The 19751-nt window shown below is 34.7% G+C and overlaps 1 protein-coding gene across 1 annotated transcript; it reads left to right on the plus strand.

Moving 5' to 3' along the window:
* The first annotated feature begins 10258 nt into the window (after positions 1-10258).
* On the plus strand, positions 10259-18740 carry LOC142624703 (uncharacterized). Its single transcript, XM_075798413.1, has 3 exons — positions 10259-10506; positions 11400-13227; positions 16600-18740. Exons 1-3 carry the CDS (start codon positions 10454-10456, stop codon positions 18697-18699), a joined length of 3981 nt encoding a protein of 1326 aa, XP_075654528.1. The 5' UTR covers positions 10259-10453; the 3' UTR covers positions 18700-18740.
* The last annotated feature ends 1011 nt before the right edge of the window (positions 18741-19751 follow it).

Raw genomic sequence — 19751 nt, forward strand, 5'->3', positions numbered from 1 at the left:
CTCTTTCTCTCTTAAAAGTTACAATTCTTAATTTCTTTCTTTGTTACCGACCGACCTCCTTTCTCTGGTGTTCATCCTCCTTAAATACTTCTTTTTCTGATACTTTATCCACGTATTGCTCCAACCCCCTTCCCCTTAGATATTTCTTTTCTTAGTGCCTTTGAATAGTGACCAGAAGTTTCAGTTCTACTGTTCAGGGGTCACTTCCCCATTAATGCGGCCAGGGAGGTAGGTGCAGAGTCTTTAATGTGGAGGTGGCAGCCTTTTCTTTTGGTATTTTTCTAACACCGGTGTACCTCGAAGGTTCAGGGTTTCACCCTTTAACCATTAGTCTTTCCAGAGTTGTGCATTGACCTTCATAATGAAGCTCTGAGTTCTCTTGGATCTGTCCGAGGAGAAGCTCGCCCTCGGCTGTATCCTCGGACCCTCGGCGTATGGGCCAATTCGTAGAGTTAACAAATTCTTAATTCTGGAGCAGGTCGGCCCTCCATGCTACAGTCCAAAGGCCCATATGCCCACTTGTGTCTTTTTACTCCCCACAACTTTTAAATAGTTAATAAGAGTTATAGAAATAAGTACTAATGGTGACAATAAATACAATTTTAGAATACCAATATGATAAAAATAAAACTTACAATACCAAAATGCAAATGAATTAAATTTAAAACATATAATTTGTATTTTTCATTAAATAAATAGCACCAAAAATGAACATCATCCATCGAAACTCCTCAGTAGGGTGGTATAAGCTCATATTATTGTCATAATTGCTTAAATGGGATGAGGCAGACCTAAGTCCAGAGTTTGGAACACCCTAGTATCTTTAGCCCACGAGTGTAAACACTCACACAATGTCAGAGGAGCAAAGAAGAGGATATTGTATTGTACCGACTAGTATGTACCATATTGGTGCATGCATCGGTAGGAAACGTCGTATTAGTTTAAATATCGGTTGTACCAGGCATACTAGGCGATTTCAGGTCTTTCAGCTGATACTGAGTATATTGGCTGAAACAGAAAAAAGCTTTATATATATAGATATATATATGTTTTGTAAGTTTTAAATTTTTTTAAGGGTAAAACCACTATCTTATTTTCTCTTTCTCACAATCTCACGCCATCTCTCTCACTTTCTCGATCTTTTTTTTTGTGCTAAACCACCCTCTTAGTCTCTCGGTCTTTCTTTCTCTCATAGTCTCTCTTGGTCTCTCTTTCTCTCTTAGTTCACATCAATTTGAGATTTGGTTTCTCAAATCTCATCTAAACCAAAGCTAGAAGTTGTAGAACAGATAAAATTTTGTATTTTGTTTTCTTAGTATGCAATAAATAATTAAGCTTTCTGTTTTTTATATTTTGTGTTTTTCTTCTTCTTCTCTTAATTGATTCTAAAGTCTAAACCAATGAATAATTTATGCTGAATTAAGGTAATGTTTTATGGTAAACTTTATTTTTATTATATATATATTTATAAATATAAAAAATAGCAATAAACCTGAAACATTGTACCAGTACCGAAATATATCATTTTCCTATCCAAACCAATATAACTTTCAGTACGAGATTGACTCATTTGCATAGGAGACTACACCCTTTTTCCTTTAACTATTTTTTTCTATAAAAAAAAAAAAAAAAAAAAAAAGAAGAAGTAAAAACCGGTCTTGATTTTTAATATTTTCATCTTTGATAGCTTGAAAATGTAGAGTCAAAAAAAGTATTTACTGTTTTTTCTTTTCTTTTCTTTTAGTTGATGCTAAAATCTAAACTTATGAATAATTTGTTCTGAATTGAGGTAATTTTTATGGTAAATTTTTATTTTTATTATTATATATATTTATAAATAATGAAAAATAGTGGTAAACCTGAAACTTTGCACTAGTACCGAAATATATCATTTTCCTATCCAAATCAGTACAGCTTCTGGCATAAGATCGACTCCCTTGCATAGGAGACTACACCCTTTTTCCTTCAACTATTTTTTTTTCTACCAAAATAAAAATAAAAATTAAATTAAAAACCGGTCGTGATTTTTAATAGGGGTAATTACAGTAAACCCATGATTTGGGCTGAATTCACTTTGCCTACCCGTAGTTTAAAAAATGTCACTTTGCCCATTTGAGTTTTGCCCTGTTTGTCTCTCGTTATCTATCTCTGTTAAAATTATGAATAAATAGGTATTTTTGCTCTCTTTTATGTCTCTCTCCTCTCAAAACAAGAAAAAAATAAAAAAGAAAGAGACAAAAAGATCTAAAAGTTAGAGTTTATTAAAATTTAAGAACAAACATAATCAATATTTTATTTCCATGTCTCTCTTCAATTCAATTAAAGAGAGTTAAAAATAAGAGACTAGATAGAAATTAGTAATAATTAGTGGTGAAAATAATACAAGAAAATGATTAGAGTGGGTATCTAAGATCCATTAATTCTCAGCCACACAACCAGCTAATCCATGACTTTTAAAAAAAGACTAAGAAGCACCAAATAATATTTCCTCCTCGTTCACTCTCTCCCAATCCCATCCAATAAAAAATACAGTTAGAGTTTACTTTGCACACCAATTATCCCAAATCCAAAGTAAACACAAACAACCAGATCATATGATAATCTTTAAAAAGGTTGGTTAGTGTTTCTATTACAAGTAATTGTATAGATCTTAAAAAGCACACTGTCCTTTGCTCAATTCCTTATTTCATATCATAGAATGCCATTGCCCTCTCATTTTCTCCATTCCAATTCCTCTTCTTCCTTTTCTTCTCATTCCTTCAAGCCTTTGCCACAATCATGGGTTAGAGAAAAAGAAACCCATCTTCCAAACATCCTCCATCTTCCTAATTCTGCCACCATGACAACAACTAACCAAATTGGTGTGAAGTTACATTAAGGTAGGTGTGGGTTGTGAGCGTGCAAGTGTGGTGGATTGCGGTGGTTATGGGTGGACGAGAGAGAGAGAGAGAGAGAGAGAGAGAGAGGATGATAGATACAGAGGAGGGTGATTGGTTTGGGTTTGATTTTCTAGACAATTTTTGTGTGAAACAAGAGATAGAGCAATGCCACTTTTAGGTCTTGTTTTCTCTTAAGTTTTTATGTTTTTATTGTTTTGAGAGGAGAGAGAGACATAAAGCGGGACGAAAATACATATTTATTCTTAATTTTAACAAAGGTGGGTAACGAAAGATAAACTAAGCAAAACTCAAATAAATAAAGTGATATTTTTTAAATAACAGATAAACAAAATAAATTTTGGTCAAATCACACGTAGATTTATTAGAATTACTTCTTTTTAATATTTTCATCTTTGATTTCGGTCCCAAAAAATATATATATTTTTTCATCTTTGATGGCTTGAAAACGTAGAGTAAAAAAAGTGAAGTATTGACTGAACAGGAACAAATTCACAAAACAAGTGGAGTAGCTACACCAAAACACAAGAAATAGGCTGCACCTACACAACTGCACTGCACTATACACGGACAGGCGTGCCAGCGTGGTCCCACTGTCCCAGCTATAAATTCCGCTCTGTCGATGTATGCCTTGGACTCCACACATTATTACTCATACAAAGGGGACCCTTTGAATCTTAGCCGTCCAAGTGGATTACCCTACCTTTATTAAAGTCACACCAACGGTTAATGACGAAACTAACGGCATCAGTTAGAAGGGCCACCAGCTCCGTAGTACGTAGAAAAAAGAAGATGAAAAGATAACTCTCGGAGCCAAATGATCGAACTGTAGAGGACGTCAGCTTTTGTAAACGGACGGTGCAGATTCGACAATATATATTTATGTTGAAGGAATCTGGGAGACTTCGACAGCGCCGCCATGTTGTTATTTGTTTGCTACATTATAGGTGCCGCCATTGTGTATCCGTACATATATTATTATTATAATATTTATATATCATCAATAATGCAGGATCCTGCATTAGCATTGGCTCGCCGGCTCTACATAATCTACGACGTTGTGTGCCAATATTGACGAAAATGTAGAATGTGAGTTGTGACTTCTGAGTTGCGATCATAGTCGGAGGATATATTAAAAATATTTTTATATGCAGAAATTAAGACAATGTTATTGACTTAGGGGAAAGGTAAAGGGAAATGCTCTGAGAATAGTACTGAAGTTTACACCGTTTCAAAGAATTGAAAATGGAAAAGTTAAAAATTTTTTGGTGGGACAAAGACTCAAATTTAACCGAAGTTAAATGGTAATATGTTATTTAATTTTCTAATATATTTGGTACTTAGATTGTTTTTATACTCACTAATGTTTCATTCTTGACCAACAAGATGTATGTAGCTCAATGGTTGTAAATGTAATGCTTTGTATTTTTTATAAAAATTGTATCAAAACTTTTTAAAAATTGTATATTAACAATTGTCTTAATAACATCTGTTAATATGACTCACATTAATTTATCAAGATAGAAATGCTCCTAGCCTCCTACTAAGTACTATCCGAATCACCTTCCCACTTCCAACTACTACTCGAACCCCATCGGCCCCCTTCAACCCCCAATCAATTAATAATTGTAGGTTCTATTTTTGTGAAAGGTAATACATTTTAATTATCAAATTATTGACTTTTTTTTTTCCTAATAGAGTCCTGTAAAACTTTATAAAGAGTCTGTACAAAATGATGACATCATGGGTTCGGTGTGCTAATTATACAATGATAAGATCAAGTGTTACATGAACATTATTGTGAAACTTTGTTATCATTTTTATACATTATCTGTATATTGTAGAATATGAGCCAATGATAAATAAATTAAAATGTTCAACATCTTATAAAAATTCTATATTATGAATGTGTTTGGATTCAAGGCTGCGTTTTGCGTTTCAAGTTTTTTTTTTTTTTTTTTTTTTTTTTTTTTTTTTTTTTTTCGAGCCGCAGATGTTGACCAGTCTTCCGTGAACAGTGCATCCGTGCACTGTTTACGGACCCACAAATTTCACTTTTCAGCCATTTTTTCATTAAAAATAGGTCCCGCGGTACTATTCACACATTTTAAAATTATTTTGCTACAGTGTTTTCAGTTTTTAGTTTTCAGTTTTCAACAATAAGTTCTATCCAAACGGACCCTATATATACACACACACTTACACAAGGTTGTTAAAATTAATCGAGATCTTACGTAGGATCGTTGGAGGTAGGTAGGATCGTGAATCATAGGATTGGATTGTGAATAGTAAGATCCTACATATTTTCAGATTTAAAGCAAAAAACACATTGATAATGACTTTGTATGTTGAAAAATCACGAAATTGTGATTTTATCCATAAAAAAACAAAGATTTGCATCATATGATGCAATTTGCATGTTATACATCACTACGTCTATACTAACGAAACAAATATATTTAAGTTTTAAACCCAATGTATCTAAAAAGTTCAATAAATATTTAATTAGCAACCAAAAACCAAAATATTTATGAACACATATGGAAATATTTTCCAAATTCCAAGTTTAAAATCCAAATTAAGTTATTAAATAGAAATTAGCTAACTAAAATATGAAATCCAAAAGCAAGATGAATATTAAAGTGAAGTGAACATTTAATTATTCACGTTCTAGGGTTCTTATAACCACCGTCCTAATCATCACCATCTATTTACATATTGTATATTTATATACTAGAGTTGCAAAAGAGATCAAGATACAACTTTACACTCAACTATTCAAGTTATACTACTTAGCAACAATTATAGAGCATGGTCAAAAAAATCAATTAATCAATATACATTACAAGCACACTAATAAAATTATATATAAGAAAAACATTTTAGTAATATTAGAACAAAAATTATTATATTGATCAAACAAATTTAACAACATTATAGCTTAAAATGTAGCAAGGCCAATATAAATTCTTCATTAAGAAATGATGAAGTATTCCTTCATTTTGATTACAAGTGAACTAGAAACTATAAAACATTTGTTTAGGATAACATAATTATATTAAAAAAATAAAAAATAAAAAGTTGTACCATCACAATATAGAAAAATAAAAACTTTTAAAGTTTCATCAAAACCAAAAATTTATCCAAAAATAAAAACCAAAAATTGATGTTTTGGTAGGATCGATAGGATCACATTCAATCATACATGATTCTACATATGATCCTACCATTTTTATGATCCTAGTGTAATCCTAAACATTTTGGTGAGGTGAGATTGTAAAATCGTGCGATCGTACGATCCAGATTGAAAATTTGACAACCATGTATATATATATATATATATATATTATAAGTGGAAGTTTCACTACATAAAATTAGGAAAATAGTCAATATATCATAATTGGGATATGTAGGTGGGTATATCGAAAATGAAATCGCAATTAACAAGGATTTCAGCTAGAATAGATTTCAGACTTCTAAGGGCTCACTAGTTCATGGACATGTAATGAGAAATGAGCCTACTAATTAGGTTAAAGACTAACCAATTAAGATTATTGGTTGGAGGCACTAAAGGTTTAGTAAGTGAAGAGACATAATAATCTAGAATAAAATTTGTAGTGCAAACCATTTTCATTATGACTTGAGAGGAAACAAGGTTTGGAGTGTGTAGGTTGGTAAACATTTTCCTATGAAGTCAAGAAAATATCTTGACAACCCACCATCCTCCAAGGTCGACTGAGGAGTGAGGACAAGGGAGAAGCCACATTGGCTCTGGCCCCCAAATTTTAAAGTATACATATTTTTAAAATTTTAGACCCAAAAATCAAGTCCCTCCCCACCCAAAAAAAAAAAAAAAAAAAATTGGTTGTCTTGTTGTCCAAACAAAATGCAGTTTTTCAAATGACAGAGAAAGTTTAAAAACAAAATTAAGTTTTCTCTTTTAACAAGAAAAAAAAACAAGAAAAAGAGTAATTTTAGAATGGTATTTCCCTTTCTAGCCTTTTCCCATCTTGTTTGGTGAGCCAAGTAGAGAATTTTTAACAAAAATAACTTCATCTTCCTCCTTTTAACTTTTAATCATTTTTTGGCTTGAGGACTTTATTGGGATCATTATAATTTTTTTATATATAAAATATAAGTTTGATTTATATGCGTGTAATATATGAAATTGTAGATATAAATTATTTGGAACAAAGAGGTTTGTTATTTTTGTTGTTAAGTTTCAAATTGCTCATAGATGCTTGATTGAGACTTAAAATATGTAAAATTCATTATAATTCTTCAAGATAGAGCTAAAGATGACAAAATTTATGTTACAAAAGATATTACTTGAAAAATTAATTAAAATATATTTTTAGAAAATTACAATAAAATAATTGTGGTTATTTTTATTTTTTAAATATCTATAGCAAACTAGGCAACTTGTGTATATTGATTAATCTTTATAAAGATGATTAGTAATAAAAAAATTATTTATTAGAGTAAGTTGACTTACTCTAATACTAGGAAATTGAATTAATAATATTTTTCATACACGAGTTTTATGTGTGTGTGTATATATTTAGACATGTTTTGAATTTCTATTTATTTTTCTATCAATATCATAAATTAGCTTCCAAAAAATTATTTATGACTTCCCCTTAGGTTGAGTGAATGCGGCTTTATGGCGTTTTCCCCAATGTTATAAAGGGAAGTCCCTTGTTACATTACATTAAATGCAAACAATGGTTAGTGAGATGTAATAAATGAGTATGTGAAAGATGAGAGTTTTCGACACGCGCTCATTTTTAGTTAGCGGCGGTTGGTCCAACCTTCAAGTTAGCTTCAAAGAGAGGGGGAGGAAGGGGGGGGGGTGTTGGGGAGCATGGCTCCCAGCCTTTTCAAAACCCTTCCCTCCCCCTATTTTACTATTACAAATTTCAAATTAGATATAAATTTACTTTATAACCACTTCATATTTAAAAAGAGATTATGTATTTGTGTACATATATGTATGTGTGTTTTGAATATCTCTTGAATGTTGTATTAGTATCATAAGTTGGCCTCTTAATCATTTTATGGCTGTACCTTAGCTAGACTCAAAGGATGTGACCGTATGGATGAAATAAACGTCAAAATGTAAAAAAAGGAAGGTCTTCTACTAGCAAATCTTTTTAGGCAAAGGTGGTTGGTCGCCAGCCTTGAAGTTGGCTTCTTTGAACTTGGTCCAATATAAATTGCCTTGTGCCTAAGGGTGGAAAAGAGGGGAGGGGGGGGGGGGGGTTGCTTTTCGAAATCCTTGTGGTCTTATTTTATTTTATTGGTTGAAATATGCCTATGGTCTATGATGTTAGAATTCTATCGGCTAAACTACAAGGATCCAGTATTGAGAATGATGATTTTGTATATATCATATTCATAATCTCGTAATACTCCAATTAAAAAGATAAGATCCATCATATATAATCCCAACTCCTATAAGAAAGTATTATACACGTCATGCACAGGTACTATTTTTAGAATACCTAACTAATCTTCGAATAAGCATAATCACTTATTGCACACACATACTAGGTAATTAAAAAGAGAAATCCATTAAAAATTGCCTCAAAAGTAGTAACTTAGAGACTTATACTCATGATCTCATGAATTAAATAAATCCAGAAAACCAAAATATCATTCTATGGTTACATAATAAAAACGAATCAGTATTACACCCAACTAAAATTAACCTAAATATTATTCCCGATTAAATTTGCTCTTCCCACTTGTTCTTAAATAGTGAGAATCTCATTAATCTTTACGAGAAAGGTAATGAGGAACCTTAGTATGGTCTCTATCTATATTTAGTATATTTCGACTAGTGTCCCATTCAAAGAAGTTATTAGTAGTATTATGAAATGTGTGAGAACCTTTTATGGGTCCCTGGGTTCATTTTCGTAGTATTCTGGATTTTGATTCAAAGTGCACCACACATTGTACCATTTCTTCTTTCGGCACTCATTGTCAGATTACTGTTGATATTTTAATTCTCAAAACTACCATTCTTTGTCTCACACAGAGACCAAAAAAAAAAAAGTATGACACGTTACTCGAACCTTTTTAAGCCCGAGTCCTGCGGTGCGGTCAGCTCATCAGGCTCGGACCACAAGGCGCCGGTGTATTTTTAAACTTGGATTTGTTTAGTCCTTCCTTTGTTGTTCTGTGTCCTTTACATTACAAGTGGGCCTTGGCCCACGTAAAACCCTACCAATGGGCAAAACGGTCTTTTTACCATTTTCAATTTTAGTAGTACATAGCTCAGTACTTTTTTTTGGGTGGAAATGTCGCTATGTTGGTAAAATATTTTCGTGTATCATGCCATGCGCTTCGTGATGTATGATGTATCCATGCACCAATTACTTAAATAGCCACCAAGAGATTGTCTCTCTCACTAATCAGAAGCTTTAATTATTTTTAGAAAATTTGGGTTAGCATCATCATTATTGTTATTATTATTAAAGTCCTTGAACTTCCCTTCAACGCTCACAAGTCACGACGGGGTTGTTCGCTTCATAATTACCATTTTACCCTTTTTAATCTAAATTCACTTAATTTTATAATGGATCATAATCATATTTTGCCATTCCCTTAATCCAAAGAATAAACTGAGCATTAAAAAATGATTGTACGCTTAAAAAATTTTCACCTTATGGTCCATTTGGACTGAGGAGGAGGATGAGGAAGAAAGCGAAATTAAAGAGGAGTAGAATAAAGTTAGCCAATTAATCTAATTTTTGGCTAACTCTACTTTATTTCTTTCCACTTTTTCTCAATCTAAATAGATCCTCAAAGATATAATATTGTTCCAAAATTCCAAATTCTTTTTTTGAGCACAACCTTAATGAGAGCCTCAAAAGGTCAAAAATTTTTAATTCTCATGATTGGAATTGAAAAGAAGATAAAGATCCAATGGTCACGCCCATAGAGGTCCGCTGACCGCCACAATAGTCACCCCTACTCACCCATATTTGTTCATTAAAAAGAAACAAGAAGAAAAATTTGACAAGTGATTAAAAATAACTATTACATTCCAAGCATTTAATTACATACAATAAAATAAAGAAATGGGTGAGATGTGTTTAATAAATAGTAGTAAGATAATGTACTTGTTTGATAAAAATACCAAAGCAAACCTACCAAGGAAATCGTGTCCAGTGTTTATCCAAGAAAAAGAAAAATACTCCATGAACGAAGTAGAGTCCGGTTGGTTGTTGATTAACTTTGCACCGTACTACGTGTAGGGGGCATATTAGTAATTTCACATTTAAACGAGTGCGGTTGACGTCATTTTTAGTTTTTTGTCTCCCTCTCTATTCCTCTCTCTACAGTCTATACAGTGTGGTTGGTTCTGACTGAGAGATGCCATTCATTCGCTATTATCAGGTGGTGCTTTCTTCTCTTTTTGTAATAGGCATATATCATCATATATAGCTCTCAAAACCCACTCATATTCAAACCCAACCTAAATATAGAAAATAAATACCAAAAAATTAAAAATTAAAAATTCAGCAGATGATTTTCTCTCTTTCTCAAACATGGACTTCGAAACCCTAACGATCAGAGCTCAACTCTCCATGTACCGCCGCAGGTAACTCTTATCACTTCTCACTCTCTTTCTCTAACCTTTCCTTGTTTCCGATTCTCTGTTTTGTAAAATCACTTTGATGATTTCTAAGAAAAGAAAAAGGAAGAATTTTTTTTGTTTTTTTTGTTTTTTTTGTTTTGGGCTTTCTGGTTTTGGAAATTTGTTTTGCCTTTTTGGTTTCGTTTGGAGCTGTTTGGTTCTAGAAATGGCTTCTTCTTTTTTTTTTTTTTGACTTTTAAGTTTTAACTGATTTTGAGCTAAGCGTGTGGGTTTAACTGAGAATCGGATTTACTTATTATGGCTTCTTTTTTTTTTTTTTTTTTTTAAGTGCCGAGCGATTTTTGAGCTATATTTTGTTTTGTTTTTTTTTTTAAAGGTTTTTAGCAAAGTAAGGATAAGAATCACTTCCAAAATTGCTGGAATTAAAGGGTTTGTTTGGTATATTAATTTACTGCTAGTTTGCTTTTTTGTTACGTTTTTGGTCTATCTTTTAGTTTAATTAAAATCACATGGAAATAACATGTAGTATCAATAAATAGTGATTACTGAGTATTTTTTTTTTTTTTTATAGAGATAAATATATCTGAAGGGTTGGAATTTTATATTTTAAGCAAATCGTGTGCTAATGCAAATCATTCTCTTTTTTCTTGGCATTATGTTGATATTGTTAATAAGTCTTATATTAACTTTATCTATTGATCCCGCCGCTCTGTTTGGGTGCCTAGAAAAAGAAAAAGAATAAGAAAATTGGCCCCCCCTTAGTAATGCAAGCTGTCTTTTTAAGATTTTTTTTAAGTAATAAATTTTTATTTTTTATGTCAACTTGTAATGTTACTGTAAACTGCAAAGGGTTCTCACATGTTACATTATATGTGATTATGACACTTTATTTTCAGGGGATTGCTTCACCGAGTCAGAGTATTTCAAATTATAGTGGTTCTGTTATATAACCTTTTTAGCTTAGCTACATGTGGACCAAGCTCCATGAATGGGATGCTCAAGTCGGTGGATCATGATGCATGTGAGTCATACAGAGATGGAAATGATGTTGGGTTTTTGGATATTGGTGTCGGTGATGCTAGTTCCAGATATGGGAATCCGGGGACCCACTTAAATGCTGGGACTGTTTGTGCCAATTCCCACTCTTTTTGCTTCCCTTCAACATTACCGGGTTTTTCTTCTAAAGAACATGAACACAAAGCTGGTGATGCTTTGGAAGAATCTACTAAGGATGGTGGGCGGGCGGGTAATAAGAGCTGGTCATCGGACTATGGTATGTTTAAGTTATTGAAGGGAGGGATTGTTTCTTGTTCTTTAAACTCCAGAGAGGGTGTTAATCAGTTATCATCCATTCAAGCTGATAGTCCTAATCAAAATTATATTTCATCCTGTAGAAGATCTTTACTTAATCAGAAGGGCATGAGGTTTAGGCCAGAAAAGAAATCTGAGATGACCACCAAAGCAGGTTCTTTTGATGGTTCTTTATCTCCCAATGTAGAAATTAACCCTAGTGTACTGGATTGGGGACAAAAGCATTTATATCTTCCTTCATTAGCTTTCTTGACCGTGGCAAATACGTGCAATGACAGCATTTTACATGTCTATGAACCATTCAGTACGGACTTTCAGTTCTATCCATGCAATTTTAGTGAGACTTTGCTAGGACCTGGTGAAGTAGCTTCAATCTGTTTTGTGTACTTACCTAGATGGTTGGGCTTGTCCTCTGCTCATTTGATTTTGCAGACAAGCTCTGGTGGTTTCTTAGTCCAAGCTAAGGGCTTTGCTATTGAGTCTCCTTATGAAATTCAGCCTATATTAGGCCTGGATGTTTCTTCTGGTGGAGGGTGGAGCAAGAATTTGTCATTGTTCAATCCCTTTGATGAAACCCTTCATGTGGAGGAAGTAACTGCGTGGATTTCAGTTTCTCTAGGGCATTCTTCCCACTATACTGAAGTGCTTTGTAGCATGGAAAATTCGCAGGGCTCTGATGACCTTGGTTTGCCAATTGAAAAGGATCAGTTGGTTGTGAAAAGTGATGAGGTTGGTTTGCCTCTTTTGGCAATGAGGCCTCATGGAAAGTGGGAGATTGATCCTCGTAGCACGGAGACAGTCTTAGAGATAGACTTCTCGACTGATTCTGAGGGGAAAATTTTTGGTGGATTTTGTATGCAGTTGCTAAGGTCTTCACTAGACAAGTCTGATACAATTATGGTTCCTCTTGAAGCTGAATTAGATCGGAAAGCTGCCTACACTGATCTTTCAGTATCTGTCTCAGCATTTCTTCAGCCTCTATTGTCATGTGATGCTAGTGAAACTATTGGTGTTGCTATGTCTCTGAGAAATGGTGCGTCTTACTTGTTGAATTTTGTTGAGATTAGTGAAGTTTCAGACACTAAACTTTTCCACATCAAATACAAGGCAGGCTTACTACTTTTCCCGGGAACCATCACACAAGTTGCTTTGATTACTTGTACTGACCTTGTTGAATTGCGTGATTCTTCCCCTGAAATCTCCAATATATACGGGAACTGTAAATTACTTATACTGACAAATGACTCAAGTAGTCCTCAGATTGAAATTCCTTGCCGGGACATAACCCATTTCTGTATAAGACATCAGTTGAATTCTTCTGTTGGATATGGGTATCAGTCTGAAAAGGCCGAATCTGGAAATACGAGGATAGGGTCCTTGGGCAGTGGGATGCATTCGCCATCAGATATCAAGGTATTTAGATTGTACCCTTCTATATCTATTTGTACATATCCTTTATGGTTGATGAATCCCTTTGGCATTGGATCAGTTCTGAGTTTGCTCTAGTTTCTAAATTCTTTACATCTGCTTTTCAGTGCAAAAGACTGACTGTGCATTGCCTTGTCATTAATGAGTAAGCAGACGTTTCTTGATTATTTGAAAATTGTGACATGTCTTCTCTTGCAAGAATATTGCATCTTAGTCCATTATGTATATTGGACAGCATTAAGCTGATAAGTAGATTAAAAATCACAGATTTGAGCTGGGATGCAAAATTTTGACATAACGCTCCATGAATGCTTGGAAATGTCATACTCAACGAAGAAGATAGATGGCTGTTTCAAAGCCTGTTAAGTAGCTGGCAGGGTGTGCATATATATAACGAGCATGGCTAAACGTTAATAATTATTCTCTTCCCCTCAAATATATTTTAATGCCCATAGAGTTCACATATGGAAGATGCATTTAGATTTTTTTTCTCCTGTTGTCAAGTATTGGTCTTGTTTTTCATTGATGTTCACGTGAATTATATGTCAACTATAAATCAGTAAATGCTATACTATGTTTTAGAGCATTATTACATCCCTGAACTTGATCAATTTCTAGAGTTGTGACTTGTTAAGTTTTAAGTTCTTTAAGATTCATGCACTGATTCTGTGTAGTAGCAAGATGTGAAGTCTTATATTTTTTATTCTAATTTAGGTAACTTAAAATATTATTAAAAATCATAGCTAACTTGAGTACATTTTGAATGTACTGTAGAGGCAAAAATCAGGATCCAAAATTATAACGATCAAGTAAAACAGGAAGGAAAAAACATGACAAATGAGACAGACCCAAACTCCATTCAAGGAGAGTATGAAAGAAAGAAGACTTAAGCTCTAGCATAGACCATTCACAACCCTCGAAACTTTTAGCATCCTTTCTCGCCAAACAAAACACCAAAGACACGGCTCATATGCTATGGAGCAATGAAGAAGAAGATGATCCACTGACTCTCCACACTTTTTGCACATATAACACCAATCAAGAGCAATAATGCTCCTTTTCCTGAAGGTTATATATTGTTAAAATCTTACCTAAAGAAAGCTACCTTTGGAGGAACCCTCGATTGCCACACCATTTTCCAAGGGTATGATAGTAGGAGGGTATAAAGAAAGATAAAATCCTTAAACCTTAAAACCTCTTCTCAATACTGGCTTCCAACAAACTTTGTTAGGACCAAGACCCTGCACAGATGAAGAGTAGACAATGTCCATAGAAAAACCAATGATTCTAGCTCCCAATCATGCGCTGAATGACAAAATTGAACATCCCAACGAATCCTCCCAGTAGAAAAGCACATAACCTCTGTTACTGAAGATCCCTTGCCCGACTAATTCGATAAAATTCTGGAAAGGCCTCCTTGAGGGTACAATCCCCACACCACACATGCTCCCAAGACTTCGCTCTAGTACCATCACCCACATCATGCTGTAGGAGTTTTGAAAAGTTCAACTATTCACTTTTAATGAATTTCCTGAGGCTAACACCATACGCACTAGACACAGTTTTCGTGCAATCCTCCTTCATAGAGCATCTGTCTCCATGCCATACCTCCACTACCATTTGCCTAACAAGGCAGAGTTGGAACTTCTCAAATGTCTAATACCTAGCCCCCCAACATGCACTGGCTTACAAACCTTAGCCCATTTCTTCCCTTAATAAGGGATTATCTCTACTGTTGATTTTGAAGTGCAAAAAATTCTCCACTATACACGTTAAAAGAAGTACCCAAAGGTCTCCCACTAACCTAAATGTTAGGTAGTCATACCACTGCATACTTACCAAATAGCAATAACTGCAAGGTGTAGGAAGCCATGGGTATGAGTTAGTAATCATTTCAATAGCCACTGACCAAATAGAAATAATGGCAAGGTATGGATAGTCATTGGTATGAACCAGTTGTAATTTTAAGACAGACAAGCACAAAATAACTCTTACAAAGATAATGTTAGGAAAAAAAAATATGAATGCGCTAAGAAATCATAACTTTGGTTTACATTTTAGGTAAACTCTGTATTGTGCTAATAAAACGAAAGTCATTCGTAGTTTTATATTAGAATTTATGGGTACTGCTGAATGTTTTATACTTTCCGTTGGTGGCCCAGATTTAGAAGTTCTGGGGCGGATTCATTGTTGAGTGGGTAGCTAGATCATGTGTGGGATCTCACACTGTATCAGCTAGAGTGAGTTCATTCTTGTTGTCTTAGTTTTTTTTTTTTTACTTATTCTCCATTGCACTCATGTTTCTCATTCCTCTTATAGGAGTTCTTTCTTTCTCTCTGGCCCTATTCTATTTTCAGAGATGTCATTTATAAAAAAATCCTCACCCCCCCCCCCCCCTCCAAAAAAAAAAAGAACGAACAAGAAAAACATTGAAATGTTGTGATGTTTTTCAGGATTTGTAGTGATGTGGTTGGAAGAGGGAAGAAGAGAGAATTAGAAAATTCAGAGGTACAACAAGAGAAGGAGATGATAAGGGGGGCCATTCTCAAACATACACATAACAGACAACATAATCAATACAAAAGGCTTACTAAAAAGACTTCCATATCTCCACCTTTTCTATAGCCCAAGAGTCAAGACACAGCTATCTCATTATTGCTACAACTTCCAATGCTCCAAACATAACTCATGACGTACCAATTGACTAAGACCAACTTCCCAAACTACTTTTAAACTTCCAAGGATCTCACTTAAAATGCTTGTCTCAAAATTACATAGCCCATTATTGCACTACATCAGGCAGGTTCCTTTTAATGCATAAAACTTAAAATACAATTTGCAACCTCATTTTACCACCCTTCTCTGCACTAAAAAAGTTTCATATTTGATTTCATTTATGTTATTATTAATAACTGAAAGAGTCTTGAAAAATAAAAGAAGAATGAATTGATGAGTTTTGATTGATTTTCTTTGGATTATATTTATTTGGCTTTGATTGAGCAAAATGTGTGGAAATGGTAAGTGGTAACATCCAAACTCCGGTTTTGAAAGGTCTTTGAGTGCCTGTCCATATTTTGTTGTTGCCATGTCTAATTGTTACCGGAGCCTAGAATATATGTTGCCAACCCCAATTAGTTTGTTGAGTATTCATAACCGACCCAAAAGTTCAGGACAAAGTTTTTGCTGTTATGGTTGTCGTATTTACTTCCCTTGTGGTTGAGCAAGTTTTTACCCATAAATGTAGGCATTACAGACTGAGAATATTAACGCTTAAGTTATGTTGTTTTCTTGCTATGTATTCTTACTCTGTCTATATTCACAATAACCTAGATGCTTTTGTGAACTTATTGTCTGAAGGCACTGGACGCAGCCGAAGCTGATGAATTGGTTCTAGGGAACTGGAAATCTCAAGCTACCATAAGTGGTATGTCTGTTCTTGATGATCAAGAGGTATTCTTCCCTATGGTCCAGGTTGGAAGTCATCACTCTAAGTGGATCGCTGCAAAAAATCCCAGCCAACAGCCGGTTGTAATGCAGCTTATCCTTAACTCAGGAGAGATTATTGATGAATGCAGGGGCCCAGATGGTTTCACACAACCTCCATCGGGTAGTTTGGTTCATAATGAGTCAACTTCTCCAGCAAAATATGGATTCTCAATGGCAGAGAGTGCACTAACTGAGGCTTATGTTCATCCTTATGGTAGAGCATTGTTTGGGCCAATTTTCTTCCAACCTTCAAATCGATGTGGGTGGAGCAGCTCAGCTCTGATAAGGAATAATCTTTCAGGTGTAGAGTGGCTATCTTTGAGGGGATTTGGAGGGTCACTTTCCTTGGTCTTGCTGGAGGGGTCTGAGCCTGTTCAGAGTGTAGAGTTTAACCTCAACTTGTCAATTCCTCCGAATATCTCCCCCCCAGACATTTTGGTTCAGACGGAAGATACAATTAATGCCTGTTCACAGCCATTCTCGAAAGAGCTTTATGCCAAGAACACTGGAGACTTGCCATTGGAGGTGAGAAAAATTGAAGTTTCTGGAACAGAGTGTGGGATGGATGGATTTATGGTACATACTTGTAAAGGTTTTTCTCTTGAACCTGGGGAATCAACAAAGCTTCTGATATCATACCAGTCTGATTTATCTGCAGCCATGGTACATAGAGATCTTGAACTGGACTTGGCTACTGGTATTCTTGTGATTCCCATGAAGGCCCGTCTTCCCCTGCACATGCTCAATATCTGTAATCAATCAGTTTTCTGGATGAGAGTGAAAAAAGCCTCTGTAGCAGTCCTCGTTGTTGTTTGCTTGATGTTACTGGTGTTCTGTTGCCTATTTTCCCAGGTGATAATAACCTTTGGTTCGCAGGATTATTTATGCAAGAGCGAGAAGGGTTCCATTGCTACTAATTTAAGGAAGGCAGGGAAAACTGCTCGTGTGCATTGTAACCAGAGAAATGGCAACTTGTCTGTATCCAATGAGATAGATAGTCTGTTGACGTCTATTGAGGAAGACAAAAACTCATTGCAGGCATCTGTTGGTAGATTTCCGGTTGGCCAGGGTGGGATCCCAGAACAGGGAATGATTGCTCAACATGTGAGACCAACTCTGGAAAATTGTAAACAAACTAATGATTCCCTAGACACTCAAAAGGAAAGAGCATTTCCAACCTCTTTGCCGTCAAAGTCTGTAGAAGTTGAGAATTCTGATATGATAGAAGCATCCCAACATGGTAAGCTTACAGTAAAAACTGGAAAAGATAAGGGAAGAAGGCGAAAGAAGCGAAAGGATGCTGTTTCCAAATTAACAGGATTATTTGAAGTGTCTAGTAGTCAGAGTGGAAATTCCACACCTTCATCTCCCTTATCTCCAGTCACATCTGTAACACCTAAACGGACACGGCCGCTGTCTCCTGATATGGAACAAACTAGTGAGGCTAGGTATCCATGTACTCAAGTAGCAGATCGACTGTGTCTGAAGAATCGAGTTCTTAGATCTGCTACTGAGGTAAACATGTTGGAGCCCAAGGTGCCTGCAAAGCAAAGCAGTAACAACTTGTTCTTTCCTACTCAAGAGCAACCTTCAGCATCCAGAAAACCTACTAGTAAGCCTGTACTGTTGCCTTCTGCGACTTTTCCATGTCATGGTAGGGCTGCCCCTGATGTGTTATACTCTTCCCGTTTTCTGGCTTCAACCTCTAAAATTGCTCCACATGCTCGAGCTCCTGGGTCCAAACTCTACAATCAGCAAACAGTGGAAAAGGCAAGGCTTGGGGATAAATATACGTATGATATCTGGGGTGATCATTTTTCTGGACTTCATTTAATGGGTCGGTCAAAGGATGTTACTTTCATGATCTCCAGTCCTACTAAAAATGACTCTGAAAGCTTCTTTGTAAGGGGTCCTCAAGCCCTTGTGACCAAGTCTCAATCAAAATCTGTAGGTTTTGAAAAAGAAGGTTAGATAAATTACTAAATAATCATTAAAATATTTGCAGCTGCAAATCTCTCTAGTCTCTAGCTTGCACATCTATAGTCATTTCCATTCATATATGAGGTGAGACTGATTTTTTAGTCTTCCATTTATAAGTATTTCATTAAACCATTTTAAAAAAAAATCAGGGATTTTCAATATATATATATTATTTTCATTAAACCATTTTTTTCCCTAAAAGGAAAAAAGAAATACAAGTTTTCAGTCACAGTGGCTTCCCTTTCTATATTTTTAATCTATTGGGAATTGTTCTTAAAAAAAAAAAAATACCCTTGCTTTTAAAATCTTTACCTACTTTTCTTTTTTCACCTTTTGTACCACACACGGGCGCACACACAGACACAAAATAAAAGATAAAATGGTTGAAAAAGATAAGAGGAAGAGAAATCAAGCACCTGTGCTTTATTTGGTAAAATTTAGACTAACATGGCTCATCATTTACTTCTGTTTATTGCCAAGGATATGCCATCAAACTTTGCCTTTTTCTTCGCCCCCCTTTTTTTATTTTATTGTTAATAGTCGAAATATAATTCTTTGTTTTCTTACTCGTGACGTCCTTCCTAAAACAGTTGTTTTTCTTTTCTTTAGCCTTTGATGTGTGAGATCAACATGGCTCTTTCAGATTAAAGTGGTACACTTATCAAACATTTCAAATGAATAGCCATTTTCTTCGCAAATTTATTTTCCTTATCCTTTTTCTACACGTGTAATTAATATAACCATGGTCTAGATCTATGGAATTTGAGAGAATGAAAGTCAATAAATCCATTAGAAGTTATCTAGGATATGTTTTATCTTTCACATATTATTGGTGCATTATACTCCTTTTTGAACAATTATTCCATGGTTCTACAAATTTTTGTGCAGAAAACCATTCAAAGTTCTGTGATTGCAATTTATTAGCGATTAGTTCACACATCTCCATTTTGGATAAATTACTAAAGGAAAATAATAAAAGAAAGTTCACAAACAAAGCTACAAGTTATTATTGGCTTGTGTTTGTTATCTAACTTTCTATTATG

This window comes from Castanea sativa, chromosome 2 (genome assembly GCF_040712315.1).
Source record: "Castanea sativa cultivar Marrone di Chiusa Pesio chromosome 2, ASM4071231v1".
Classification (NCBI taxonomy): domain Eukaryota; kingdom Viridiplantae; phylum Streptophyta; class Magnoliopsida; order Fagales; family Fagaceae; genus Castanea; species Castanea sativa.

What these genes read in the sequence shown, in the direction of transcription:
- LOC142624703 (XM_075798413.1), top strand. Translation starts at nt 10,454, where the DNA reads ATGGACTTCGAAACCCTAACGATCAGAGCTCAACTCTCCATGTACCGC. An exon ending in CTCTCCATGTACCGCCGCAG is followed by an intron (nt 10,507 to 11,399) that starts GTAACTCTTATC and finishes CTTTATTTTCAG; the next exon opens with GGGATTGCTTCACCGAGTCA. An exon ending in ATTCGCCATCAGATATCAAG is followed by an intron (nt 13,228 to 16,599) that starts GTATTTAGATTG and finishes TATTGTCTGAAG; the next exon opens with GCACTGGACGCAGCCGAAGC.